Genomic DNA, 14,743 nt, shown 5'->3' on the forward strand with positions numbered 1-14,743 from the left:
AAAATTCAATACCTATAAAGTTAAAATACTAATTTCGCATTTAGTATATGAAAAGGGTTGTGAAATTATTGGTGAATGTCCAACATTTCACGTGAGGTTTTGATCATATAATTGATAATTATAGAGAAGCCAAAATGGTGTAAGGAGAAGTCATACATTACTACATGAAAGTAACAAAAGAAGACAAAAAGTAAAAGATAGTTTTTATGCTGATACAGCGCAGCTCCAATGCTTCCAATTTATGTCCTTATTAGCCAACCTCTCAGTTTTTTTTTAAACTCCATCTTGTCATTAATGTCCAGCTTGTCAATTGAAATAAAAATCACCAAACATATATGTTTATGAACCACAAAGTCATTTAATTTTGCCTAAATACGTTGAGGAGTTTACTCGAATTCTAGGTTATATAGTGGAAATAATGGAAACATTTACAATATTTTGTTTAACTTAATTGCTTTTGGAATTTTGGTAGCATATACCCTTTTCTTAAATTTTAGTCTATACTCGATGGTAACTAGGAGAGAAATTACTGGAAAAAGGACACAATTTGAATCTTACAAATCAAAACAGAAACTCTCAAAAAAGTCATACTAAAAAGATAACTAGTTTGTCTTGGTAAGATTTTTTAAAAAAATAAAATAAAAATTAAGGGGTCCGCCAGGAATTGCGCGAACCTCATTTCCAAAAAATTAATCTTTTACGTTACACCTTATATGGAATCAACTTGCCCCTTCTTAGCTTGCAATCAATCCAGAAAAAAAAAAAAAAATATATATATATATATATATATATGCTTAATTTCATTTTGGAGTATATAAATCCAAATAAGTTTAAAATTTATATGATTTATTGTGTAATTAAATAGTGTGAGGTTTTAAGTCGAATAATCCTCAATAGTCTTTTTCAATTATGAAGATGTCGATACTAAATATACGATTAATGTGATCTTGTTGTCGCATAATTCACATTGAAGCAAGGCGTCATTTCGTTGTTATATAGCTCAAGTTAGAGCAGCATATCAGACATTCAATCATAGTCGCATTGATTGATGATCATGACCCAAGTTTCGACGCTCACTAAAACTCGAACGACCTTGAGTTAGGGGACCTCTATGATCTCAATTCATGCTCAAATAGGTACTCATGCCACGGCATTAGCATTGTATACACCCAAACCCAATAACCGAAAGACCCATTTGATACTTTCGGATATCAATAGGTAGTTTCAAATCCGACACTCATTTGATACCTTAATATCCGATAATCAAATTAAAAGGTATAGTTTCAAATGTAAAAATAATGAAAATAGAGAAACAACACTAATAAACTTGATCGACAATATTAATATTTCACTTAATAAAAAAAAATAGAAGAAACTTCGATGAGTTTTGGGGAAAAAATATGTGGGGCACGTTGGCATGGCTAGTCAAAGGGAAAAAAAAAGGTAAAAGCGATTTTTATAACAGCGGCAGACGAAATGGGAGCAGCTAGTGAGTCACAGTTCGACAGTATTTGTGCAAATTGTCTTTATAGCATGATTTTCTTTTTCATAGTGTTCATTTTCAGTTCAAATTGTGTCTCTTTTAGTGTTAAATATGAGACAATCGAAATCATAAACAAGGTGTATTAAATTCAAGTTTTTAAAATGAACATTTTCTTTGGCAGCAGATATTTGATATCTTAATAAGATTAATGGTCTATAGTCAAACTTTAATGAGAAAGTTTAAATATATACAAAGACATATAAAAATAATATTATAATAATTTAGAATTGTCTTTTTTCTCTTGCAATTAGTTTTTTTTGGGTGTATTATTTTTAAAAGGCACATAAACTTTAAATTGACATATTAATATGATTATTAATAAAGGAAATGATTACTTCTAGTTAATAAGATGTCAGTCATTTGTTTGCAATACATTAACTTGGATGTTTATGTTAAATCTTTAATTATTAATGTAAACTTTGAGTTGTTTAATTCAAATTTTTAAAATATTTCTCGTAAAACTTAGAGAGCTCTCAATTTTTTTTTTTGCGATAATTTTTTAAATGAATATCTCAATCTTTATGATTATTTCAAGTGAAATTGAATTCACAGAATTCACTACTAAAATTTTTGTGGACTCAAAATTTTAGAAGTCTAAAAAGCAACATTCACTAGTCTTATCCTTGAGAAACCCTTAGTTTTATCCCCCGGGACAAATGCATGTTAGCAACACCAACATAGTTACTTCGATATGTGGGCTCTTGAAAGGATAAAGCATTATATATTATTTTTACCCCTATCTAATGAAGTTAGAAAAATTGTTTCTGAAAAATACCTATTAATTAGCGTAAATTCAAATTAGTCTAAGTCCATAAATTTTACATAACGGGTAGATACTTGAAAAAAAAAAATCTAAGAGGGGAATTTGATTTGATTTGATATCTTTGGGTGTGGAAATGTTGAACAGAAGAGGCTCGTGAATCTTAGTTGGGCCACAACTAGTGTTTTTTTGTCCATAAGCAAAAAAGATGCTGTGCGTCAATTATTATTATTATTAGCTAATCATGTCATTAACAATATTAGAAAACTAATCACATATATTGTAATAATAATAATAATAATAATAATAATAATAATAATAATAATAATACACCATTTTTCTACTATCATGTTAGATCTCTTGACCCTTTAACTATTATTAGTACTAATAAACTGATGTTACTACTTAGGCTTTTGAACGAAACATATACACATGCATCCTACGTAAAGCCAAACTGGCATTTAAGATCCAAGTGAATCACCTGTTACGTACCTACACATTTTAATTTTTATCATTCCTAATCAACTTGCATTATATTAGGTGTTTCCTTGAGGGGACCAAGTAATTATTTGTCTTTACATCTTAAATATCCACGGATTTTCCATTTATCTAAAGATACTTTTGTAAATTCGATATATCGAGAATCACGGTACATCAGGTGTGTGAAAGTTTTGTTGGACTGAATGTCACAAAACTTTTATCTAGCCAAGATTTAATTATTGATTGTAGCTACTGTGTGCTTGTTTATTATACAAAGTGGCTACATAAACTATCACTTTATTGGTTAGGATTCGATTCTCCGCCTTGTCAATTGTCATCCCCTCCCCTCCCCTAACCTTATCTTTGTCCCTAACCTTATCTTTGTAAGGTAGAGAAGCAGTTTCCGAAAGACCATTGGGACAACCCAAAGGAAACAACGCAAAAGTAAAAGACAAAATGAGATAATAAGTGAGTTAATGAAGGTAAAAGAAAAGTATCACGGGAAACATACTGCCTTATCAAACATCTAAATATCTAATCATATACAGAAAAAAAAGCATCTTCTTTTGGGGAATGACATTGATTGAGACTTAGCTTCTGCACAAAATGGGAAGCAAAGGCCAAAAACTCAAAAGACAAATCAGCCTTCAGTAATTTCAAACTATGGGAAGCAAAGGCCAAAAACTCAAAAGACAAATCAGCCTTCAGTAATTTCAAACTTTTTTTAATGATTATGAGCTTTGCAAGGGTCCACTGTGTACACGAGACTCCTATTCATTTTCTGCATTATTCAAAAGTAAAACAACATTCATGGTCCCAATAATATGTAGGGACTGGACTGCCAATTGAAGGCCAGATAGGACCACCAGCATCTCAGTTTCACTCGAAAATACGCGAGTGGGGTCTGGAGAGGGGATGATGTGTACCCCCTACCTTGAAAAGGTAGAGAGGTTGTTTTCGGTAGATGGCTTCATATCGTCATCTTGAATAATAGTGTTCTGGATAAACGGATGGACACTTTTAAGAATACAATGAACAAAAGAATAAGAAACCATTGATTGCCAAGACATTATAATGTAATTACAATAAAATGAGACACCCTTCACACTTTTCACTGATAGTTCTTGCACTCTCACATGATGTAAAATCTGCATAGTGTAAACAGCACATGTGGGAAAACACAAACCAAGATCCAATCCACTTCTAAAACTAATGCAAAACACATGTGATCCACAGCACTGACACAGCCAGTCAAAGTTTATTCCAGTATACAGCGATTAATATCTTGTTGAACAAACACATTCCATGCATATCACGAGCAACCCATGAATACAGCTTAGGCTGATCATCCAAAGAAGACGGAATGTGTTAGTGAACACATGCAAAGACCAATACACCATCAGCATTTTCAATTTGCAAGTTAGGGAAAATGGAGATAAAAGGAAGCCAAAAATAAATGTCGCGTATGGCAATCGACATTCCTTAACATTGTTTAACATCCACATTAACCACCTATATTCTAGAAACACAGTCGGTCCCAAGTATGCATAAATGAGAGATGTAGTAGGTTGATGGCTCGCATAAAAATAGTCATATTATAATGAATCATCAAGATATGAGCTCGTTTAGATGTGCTCTCTTACGCATACGATACATCAAAAGAGACGAGTTTTCTTTCTCTTGGGAGACATGAGTCTTTTTCAATCTCAACTCCCCGATAGCAATCTCTGGTGGTCTCTCTCTTTGCTTTTCAAATTCATCTCTCCTTTCTTTGTTTGATTAATCACTTGCATAAGACCTCCTTCAGTTTTGCGAGTCCCTAATTAATCCTCACTCTGTTTCGTCTCTAAAGTTTCATTATACAGACTGCTACTCTGTTTGTTGATTGTTGTTAACTGATCATTTTTCGCTGAGTAACCTAACCCCGTTCACCGCAACGAGAAAAGTGAAAGTGATAAATTAACAGTCATTGTAGGTAGAGCTCGTAGTTTTTCTTCTGGAAAGAAATTTTTTGAAATGGTGGAAAATAGTAAAAATTGGTTTGAAGTGATTTTTTTTTTTTTGGTAATAAAATGTGAAATATTACCATACCAAACCAAAGTTACACAAAGTCGAGCATCTGTACTCTTAACAATCTACCAGTGTTAAGGAGCCAGATCTCATACAAAGGAAAAAACCAATCAAATCCTATGCCTTAGCTAATAAATGACATCCTATGTATTAGGTATTGACAATTTCTTGCTTTCTTAGAACACTTCAGTAACTCTGTTCTCTCCCTTAACTCCTTTTGTATCTGTACAACTGTGAAGTCCATATTTACAGTGAGTTGTTTAAAGTGCTTTCAATTCCGAGCTTGCCATGTATAATAGATTGCAGCTCCATACATAGCTGCTACCAACTCTTTTTTAAACTGTCTCCAGTGTCTACGCTTGATCCATGCTAGAGTCTGTTGTACTGTCCCACTTGGTATCACTACACCAAGCCAATTAGATAGTTTGTCCTTCACTGCAGTAAACCAGGGGCATCCAGCAAATAAGTGATGTTGTGTTTCATCCTCTCCTTCGCACAAATTACAGCACACACCTTCAACTGCGGCATGAATTCTGCTCAGTCTTTGTTTTATAAGTAATCGTCCCTGATATGCCAACCACACAAGAACTCTCTGCCTGGGCAGCATAATCGAACTCCATATCAACTCCGCCTTAGGCAGTCTACTTAAATCTCCCAACATTCTATTGTAACTAGCAGTCATTGAGTAGTTTCCATTAGCCGTCAACACATATTTATCTTGCTGGTACCATTGCTCCATGTCTGTCTTACTGCATTTAATTTCCTCCGGTACCAACTGCAGTCCTGCACTGGTACATACTCCCAAAAATCAGTCGTGGTCTTTATATAAATCTCGTTAACCCATTTAACCCAAAGTAAGTCTTTTTTACACGCTACCTGCCACACCAACTTCCCAACTGCAGCAACATTCCACAATTGACAACGCTTGATATTTAGTCCCCCATACTTCTTAGGCATACATACTTGATCCCATGCTACCAAGGCATCTGAAGCACCCCACAGGAAATCTCTGCACTTCCTATCCACTTCTTTCAAGACACTTTGTGGCAGGATAAACACTGCACCCCAATGATTATATATGGAAAAAAATATGGATGTTATCACTTGAATCCTACCAGCATATGATAAGTGTTTGGAGTAGCCTGAAGTGATCCTACGAGTTATCTTCTCCACTAGCTGAAAGCAATCCACTTTATTCCATCTTTTAGAGGATAGTGGTAAACCTAAATATTTGATAAGTAAAGACCCCAAAATGAATCCAGTCTGAGCTAGAATGCTTTGTTTAGCATTCTCATCTATAAGCCAAGAAGATGTTAGATTTTTGTAGATTGGCTTCAAGACCTGTCACACTACTAAAATGTGTCAAAGCCTCCATCACCCTGTTAATTGAAGCTGCATCACCCTGACAAAACACCATCAAGTCATTTGCAAAAATTAAGTGTGTGAGCTTCGTTGTGTTACACATAGGGTGATATTGGAAATCATCCAACTCACTCATTCTTCCCATGACTCGTGTGAGGTACTCCATCACAAGAACAAATAAGAGATGAGACATTGGATCTCCTTGTCTAAGTCCCCTCTTACCCGTAAAATACCCATAGCCTTTGCCATTTACTTTTACTGTAAACTTAGTAGTTGTTACACACATCATCACCAGTTGAACAAAAGCTTGTGGAAATCCATAACCTCTTAAGGCTTCCTCAAGAAAATCCCAGCTGACCATATCATAAGCCTTTTTAAGGTCAATTTTCATCAAACATCTTGGGATAGTCTTCCTAGTGTAATATCTTAGTAAGTCATGGCATCTTAAGACATTATGGATCAACGATCTTCCTTCCACAAAAGCTGCCTGATTCTTTGAGACTATCACTGTAACCGATTTCTTCAACCGGTGACAAATCATCTTAGATATGCATTTGTACAGTACATTGCAGCAAGCAATTGGTCTAAATTGACTTGCCAACATTGGTGTCTCAACCTTTGGTATCAATGATATTATTGTGGCATTTAATTGTCCTAGTAGTTCACGATTTCCTAGGATTTCTAGGATTGTCGTAGTCACATCTCCCCCAATCACACTCCATGCAGCTCTAAAAAACCCACTTCCATACCCATCCGGCCCTGGACTCTTGTTTATATCAATGCTAAACATTGCTCTCTTTACCTCTTGTTCTGTATAAGGCAAGACCAGTTGTAGCTGCTGCACAAAATTCAATCCAGTTCCATTATGCAAGAAACCCATATTTGCCCTCACTCTATGTTGTTCTTTAGTGCCAAGTAGCTGCTGGTAGTACTCAACAAAAGTGTCTGCAATAACTTGTTGATCAGTCTGGATCACTGCCTGATTATCTTGCAGTTGCAGTATTGCTTGTTGTAGCCTTTTATGCTTGATTACTTGGAAAAAATACCTTGAATTATCATCTCCAAGCCTCAACCATGTCACTTTACTCCGTTGTTGTAAGAAACATTCAGCCAAATATGAATATCTCTTAAATTTTTTATAGAGGCTCTTCTATTAGTCTTGCAATAAACTATTCATAGGCTGTAAATGCAATGTTTCTTCAGCTCTGGCAAGTGCTTCTCTATCAGCATCAGCTTCTATGTTTCTAAAATGTTGGCTATTCAAGGTTAGCAACTTCTTCTTCAACATCTTGAGTTTCCTCACAACACTGAACATTGTACGTCCCATTACTTGTTGCTCCCAAACTTCAGTTACCAGTTCCAGAAACTTGGGATGACTGGTCCAAATATTGCAACTTAAAAGCTGGTTTTGCTTTTCCTGAATCATTTATAAGAGAGATTCTAACTGGACAGTGGTCACTTATTCCCTCAGGAAGAAAGTGAGCACTATGATCTGGCATATTAGCTACCCACTCAGAGTTGACAAAAACCCAGTCTATTTTCGAGAACACTCTTGTATCCCCTTGTCATTCCAAGTATATCTGTTGCCTATTCGTGGCAGTTCAATTAACCCACAAATCTCCACACAGGTCTGGAAGTCCCCTATCTCTGTCAGGCATACTGGATTCCCACCAATTCTATCTTCTCCACGTAGCACTGAGTTAAAGTCACCCATGAGTATCCATGGTTTTACATTTCCTGTGTGCACATCCTCTAAATACCTCCATAAACTTCTTCTTTCCTCCTTGTATTGAAGGCATACACTATAGTCATCATATACTCCTTATTCAATTTATTACTCTTCACATTGCAGGTTATTGCTTGTGCACAGCTAGTAGTCAGTTGCACCTGGAAATAATCTGCCCTCCATATGAGCCACACCGTTCCATTATAGTGATCTACATGATTTGTGACATAGTTCAAGCCCCCAAACATATTTGTTACTACTTTATTCACATTACAGTCCTTTACTTTAGTCTCTACTAGACCTATCAACCCTGTATTTTCTTTACTACACAGGAGTTTGACCTCCTTCTGTTTATTAGGGGCATTCAGACCCCTAACATTCCAACATAGTATGTTATTCATGAAGCTTGGGAGGCACTGGACCTCCCCTATTTCTATCAATAGTCAGCTGAACAGCATTGTCTATTACCTCAAGGACTTGGAATGGGTTTTGTGCTACCTCTGTTTCATTGGACATCACCTGTTGCTTTTGTCTATTGAGGGTCAATAATTTTCCTGGGATACTCCACGCTTCACCCCTATTTTCTAGCCTCGTTATTCCTACTGTTCCACTGGGCTTGTTTTCGAGCATCGTTATTCCTGCTGTTCCACTGGGACCTGTACCATCAATGTTACTATTATCATTTGTTTTACTCACCATTATCTCTTTACTTCTCTTCAAATCCTCCCCCACAGGTTGGCGAGTCCTTTGCTTCTGTGTGACTCCTTTTTGAGGTATATTTCCCTTCCTTGGCTCCTTATCTTTAGGATTGAGTTGAGGATTTTTCTTCCTGCATATATCCTCATCATGCACATATTGCTTGCAGTAGTTACACAATGTAGGCTTCCAATCGTAAAGCACTTTCTGCTCAACTAGTTCCCCTCTTTCATTCCTGAACAATACTTTATCCGGCAACTTCCGTCTCATTTCCACTTCAATCAATAACCTTGCAAAACTCAACCCGTGTTTGTTTTCAGCGTTGTGGTCCACCATCAATGGCTTCCCTATTAAACTTCCAATTTTACTAAGCCCTTTCGGGCTCCAATACTTGAAATCCAGCCCCGGTAACTTCACCCAAATAGGAACCGTATACAATTCTTCTCGTGTGAATTCCATGTATGGATGCCATGCTTTAACAATTAGGGGTTTATTGTCAAAGTGGTATATCCCACCTTGCAACACCTCCTCCTTGCCCTTACTCGAGTCAAATCTCACTAGAACAATACCATTTTTCAACATTGAGACTTTGTTAATACCATGCTTCCCCCATTGACGCTGTATATAGCCATTCATGACGGAAAAAGGGGGATGAGCCCCTAAGACATAGCAGACTATGGCGTGTTTCCAAAATTCAATTTCAGTGTTGATGTCTTCCACTTCAATTTCACAGAATTTCGAGTCCCCTTGCTTCGCCGGAGCAACAAATTCTAGCTTGAACCATGCCTTGGCAAGCTTCGACAAGTCAAAGTTATCCCAGACAGACTCCCTGTTTGTCAAATCTGTAGCCTCCTCAACCTCATCCGCCCACGATTTTGGCGTTTCCTTAATCGCTTCTTCCCAGGTGTTTTGTTCCGGAGTTCCTATCTTCTCCGGCAGCTTCGTTGAACATTCCCTATTCCCTTCAGTATTCCACACGACATTGCTGTCCAAATCTTCTTCAGGTTCACGCCGAATCTGTTTTCCTTGTTGCTTGGAAGTCTGTTGTGCCAGTCGAGCCTTCTCCGATGGTATTCGTGCTCTCCTCCCCATGAAGTGATTGAAAGACAAGAACTGTGTGAACAGAGTTACCCTTGATAGACTCAATGTCTTGGGTTTTTGCAAATGATGGAATTGGCAGAAGGGCAAGGCGATATGCATAGAAAAAAAAGGGCAGCCCGGTGTACAAAAGCTCCCGCTATGCAAGGTCCAGGGAAGGGCCCCACCACAAGGGTGTACTGTATGCAACCTTATCTTGCATTTCTGCAAGAGGCTGTTTCCAAGGCGATATCTATAGAAGCTGGAACTATTATCATAATTACTCATATCACATTGTTCAAAATTTTAACAGGATGGGAAGATTCATCAGAGTGATTGCAGTTAAAGGAAGCAGCAAGGCAACAATCATCGTCCCTGATGTTAACTATAATCTTGGGTGGAGAGATTTTGCTGAGAAAATCAAAACAGTTGTATTAGCAGGAGAGAAGCAGAAAAGTGAACCAAGCAAGGCTAGCAGGGCTGGAGTTATGCACAGGCAGCTAAGATAGAGGAACCAAAAGATGAGACGAGATGATAAAAAGATAAATATTTGGATATTACTAATCGATACAAGCTTTCTGAGAAACAGGGTGGAGTCCATAGATGCTACATGGGATCCTTTAGAAAAAATATGTCAAAGTTACCAAGTTACAGGGGATTACAAAGTGGGCCAGTAAAGTTTCCGGCCGGTGTGAGAGTCAAGGAGATGAACATATTTTTTAATTGAATTCCCTTTGACGGTGGAAGCAAAAAGAAGAGAGTGGTACCTATGCCCGAGAGCTGATGAAAATTCAATATTTGAAGGAGAGAATCCAAAATCATGTAGAAACTGTATAGAAGTAATGTTGGGGAATGTTTTGCTAGAGAAGTCTCCTGAAGAATGATTCCGAGTTCCAGTAGACGGAAGAACGACGCCTCCAAAATGATGAATGAAAGAGGTGCAGTGTTGCCAAGCAGTCACCAAATATAAGCATTGTGACTTAAGAATGGTCCCGAGAGACGAAGAATAGTAAACTTACAAAAAGAATAAAGACTTCGATCTGACAGGCCGCAAAGGCATAAAGCCGACACAGATGGACAGAAGCTATTTAAGTTACTAAGAAGGCTGAAGAGGTTCTAACACTACGTGAACGAGACAGAAAGGAAACATTACTTGTTGAAATCGGTTTATTAACAACATGCAACAAGACTCTTTACACAAGAACTGAACTTTATGAAACAAAGGAAGTCTCCCAATTCTCAAATTCTCAGATGTGACATAAAATTAAGGGCTGAAATGCTAAACAAGAAGCAATAGCAAACATACCTAGAATATCGCATCAAGAAGAACCCTTAACAATAATTACAGGGCATGGAGCATGGTTTGAGCAATAGTTGCTTACACTGCCCAGAAACATCCTGTTTAAATTTAAAATTAGTCAAATACGTGTGGTTGAAGAAAAAAGTGATCATGTATGATGCATTAGCTATATATTCTAGTGAAACTACTTCTAGAATTCAGATTGGCAATAAACAGACCGATTTAAAACCAAAATAAAGATCCATATCCATCGATTACTGATACTATGTTAATGGTAAAAGATACAATTTCAGAAACAAGAAGAAATGATTTCGAAGCCAGAGGTAAAGAGCCCTTTTCTGTGGCAGGTTGAGCAGAAAATGATTTGCTTCACTCCGCAACTGCACTAATTAATCTTGTCTATGAAGTGAATTGTAAAGCCTTTTGACTGGGCTTAAAAGCTTTCCTACAGCCCAGGCCACCTTATATGTCATCCCCAGTCAATGACATATGCCTGAAAATGGCACTAAAATTAACACTCATTTTTATCAGCAACACTCCATTTAAGACGCCTATTAAGTTAACGTATCAAAAAAGCACCTAATAAAGCAACTACCCATCTGTTTTAATTAAAAAACTATCACTAAAAGCATTTGCCTTCAGATGGCATCATCCATCCACAATAAAATAATGCATGTAACAGTTGTATGCCTGGATAAGAGGAGCTGCAAGTTCTAAACTGCAAAGCTAATGCTTGGTAAGTAATATACATGCCTTTAAAGTTTTATTGCTTTAGGGACAATTATCTAGTTGAATCATGTGAGCATTCTCATAGAAGATCAGACCATCAGCTATCCACAACATTCACAGGTGGCTTTGCCGAATCCAATTACTGGGATTCCCATAAAAACTTGACTAGGACTGCTCAGCATAATGTTAAAAACAACTCATTTGTAGAGGACCCCAACAAACCTCGTGCTCACGACATGTTGAATGCAAAACCATCTACACATGCCTTAGGTAAACCTGAGCATCATCTAATCGAAGTAAATGAACAACAACAACATTCCGTAGGTTGAGAATTTATACCTTTTAATGGGACCAAAAGCACGGGAACCCATCACTAGCAAATCCGCATGCATTTCTTCGACAGCATCACAAATTTTCTCTTTTGGATCCCCAATAACTACTTGGGTCTTAACATTTGCCTGATTCTGAAAGAACCTTTCCCCATCAATTAAAATAGAAAGATAGAAAACTAATCATGATTTTTGTGATGGCATAGAGGCTTCTACTTTGCTATCTAATATCTTTTAGCATTTCTCAGTGACCGAATTTCCAACATATCACATCAAGGGATTCAAATTGAGAACATATTAAGCAAAACATCAATGTCAGTGCAGCAAAACGGATGCCATAGTGGACTCAAATTGCTAAAGCAGGGAACCTAAAGAAACGTAAAGTATATCAGAAGCACCAACCAACATTGAGATTACTAATCCCTTCTGTTATAATTTAAATTGCACTCTTTTTAGTTACATTTCTATACAAATTTTGTAACTTCTAATATGGTTCAAGTTCGTTAAAACGATCCAAACTACCTGTTCAACCATTACTCTGATAATTTCTTCCAATGTTTCCTACTCCAATAATTGAAGTCAAATAAACACATTAAACTCCATATCTAGTAAAAGGAGCATGTAAGGTGCATAACCTCAAGTTAACATTCACATATAGCAGATGGGAAGTGGGAAGTCTTAGACAGCTCACATTTTTCTTGGCGCAAATCTCAAGAGCATGGTCTAAAATGGCCTGTGTGATCCGCTTTTGATGTGCCTCTATCGCGGCAGTGAATGCAGGCACCTCAATATCACCTGTTAATCTTCATAATTTAGAGTACTAATTAACAAGAAATTATTAACTCCAAACAATCAATCAACTAATGCCTTAATCCCATACTAGTCGGGTAGACTCTACATACATCCTCTATATCGATTCCATTATACAACGGCCATCTGATTTTGAACTCAAAACAATAACAACAATATTACTCAGTGTAGTCCCACAAAGTGTGCTTTGAGCATGGTAGAGTATACACAGACTTTACCCCTACCTCATAGGTAGAGAAGACGTATTCCCAATAGATCCTCGACTCAGTGATTTTGAATTCAAAATATATTAGCACCAAAATAATTCGTAAAGCTAGTAAAGCATTCCTCGAAAGAAAGACAAATCAAATCAGACAACAAAAGAGAAATATGTCAAAAAGAGACACAATAATTTAACGTTTAGTCAATCGACCTACATCCACCATACAAAGACGAGCAATTCACTGTATAAAAGAGAGTATAAAATATCTAGATAAATAACATCACAAATTCTACTCAGAATAAAAGAAGCTGCATACATGTTACACTTGAAGGATTAGCTAAATAGCAAGAAAAACCCAATTATGGTAAGAAAATAAGCAAAAACAATCAGACACCCAAGAAAACAATAAAATTCAAGAAAATACCCATGAATCAAAACAAATGAAAAACACCAAGTAACAGAACTTAACTAGGACCACCAAAAGGGATAGCTTTGGGATTAAGACCGGCAGCAATGGAAGGTGGAGATTGAACATGGAGTATCACAAAACACCCACTTTGTGATTCTTGATCATCTGGATCATGGGGTTTGAGTTTAATGTTATCAAGTGCCCAGTTCAAGGCATTCATGCTCTCTTCACTTCCATCAACAGACACAATCACACAATTCAACTTTCCAGTCATGATTTGGCTTCTTTATTTATGTAAATTTGAGAGTAAATTAGGGACTGGACTGGACTGGATTATCCTAATCAAATTTCTTTTTGTGCAATTTATTGTTGTAATAATAATTAATATAAAAGAAATGAAACCCACTGAATTAGATTGTAGATTGATCCTGAAATCCTTGGAGTTTGTTGTTAGTTTCTACAAGCTATCATGGTCTAACTCTTTCATGGGCAGCACGTGTCTTTTCTCTTTTTCTTTTTTTTTTTTGTTTTCTTTTCATGTCTGAAAAAGATAATATTTAGGGTGTTTGGGGAGTGCTTATAAGTTGTAAAAATAACTTAAATGTTTGGCAAAATTTTATATAGCTTAAAATAAGTTAATTTTGACTTTTTTTTTAACCTAAAATCAATAAGTAGCCTAATAGGTACTTATTTTTTTGGAATTTAAAATTGACTTGCAAAATTATCATTCTATCCCTTGTAATTATAAGTTATTCCTATTTTACCCTAACCTTAATTCTCCTTTGCTATCTTTAGCACACTTACAATTTCAATATTTGCTTCCACTATAATTACACCTTAATGATACGAAATAATCTTTTCAAAGCATCTCATTTCAATCTCTTAAAAAAAAAATTCTTAGTTAAAAGTGATTCAAACCTAAATAATCTAAAACCTAATAGCTATTTAGATTTTATAAAAAACATGACTTTTTTGATTTATAAGGAAATTTTTCCTTTTAAAAAAAAAGAACGTGTTTTTTTTTTCTAAAAGAAAAAATATTTTAGTACACTTACGATTTTATTTTGGGAAGAACGTGATTTAAAAAAAAAAAATTACTTTAGTAAACTTACGATTTTATTTTGGAAGGTTAAGTATTTTTTTCCTAAAATTTTAATAAAAGGTGTTGCTGTTTTTTTCTTCAAAAATTTAAAATAAGATTTATTTATTTTTTTTTTGAAACTTTATGGCAGTTAGTTGATTTTTGTGTT

General features: G+C 35.9%; 1 protein-coding gene across 1 annotated transcript; it reads right to left on the reverse strand.

Moving 5' to 3' along the window:
- Positions 1-3,815: 3,815 nt before the first annotated feature.
- On the reverse strand, positions 3,816-14,050 carry LOC107867360 (universal stress protein PHOS34). The gene is made up of 5 exons (XM_016713545.2): positions 13,554-14,050; positions 12,764-12,867; positions 12,083-12,207; positions 11,021-11,112; positions 3,816-4,124 (listed from the first exon to the last, which is right to left on the reverse strand). The coding sequence occupies exons 1-4, from the start codon at positions 13,765-13,767 to the stop codon at positions 11,034-11,036; spliced, it is 522 nt and encodes a 173-aa protein (XP_016569031.1). The 5' UTR covers positions 13,768-14,050; the 3' UTR covers positions 3,816-4,124; positions 11,021-11,033.
- Between the last annotated feature and the right edge of the window lie 693 nt (positions 14,051-14,743).

Source organism: Capsicum annuum, chromosome 4 (genome assembly GCF_002878395.1).
Source record: "Capsicum annuum cultivar UCD-10X-F1 chromosome 4, UCD10Xv1.1, whole genome shotgun sequence".
NCBI lineage: Eukaryota > Viridiplantae > Streptophyta > Magnoliopsida > Solanales > Solanaceae > Capsicum > Capsicum annuum.

Coding starts and splice junctions, on each gene's coding strand:
- LOC107867360 (XM_016713545.2), bottom strand. CDS start 13,767: ATGACTGGAAAGTTGAATTGTGTGATTGTGTCTGTTGATGGAAGTGAA. Junction 12,868..13,553: donor TATCCCTTTTGGTGGTCCTA/GTTAAGTTCTGT, acceptor GAAGATTAACAG/GTGATATTGAGGTGCCTGCA. Junction 12,208..12,763: donor AGATTTGCGCCAAGAAAAAT/GTGAGCTGTCTA, acceptor AGGTTCTTTCAG/AATCAGGCAAATGTTAAGAC.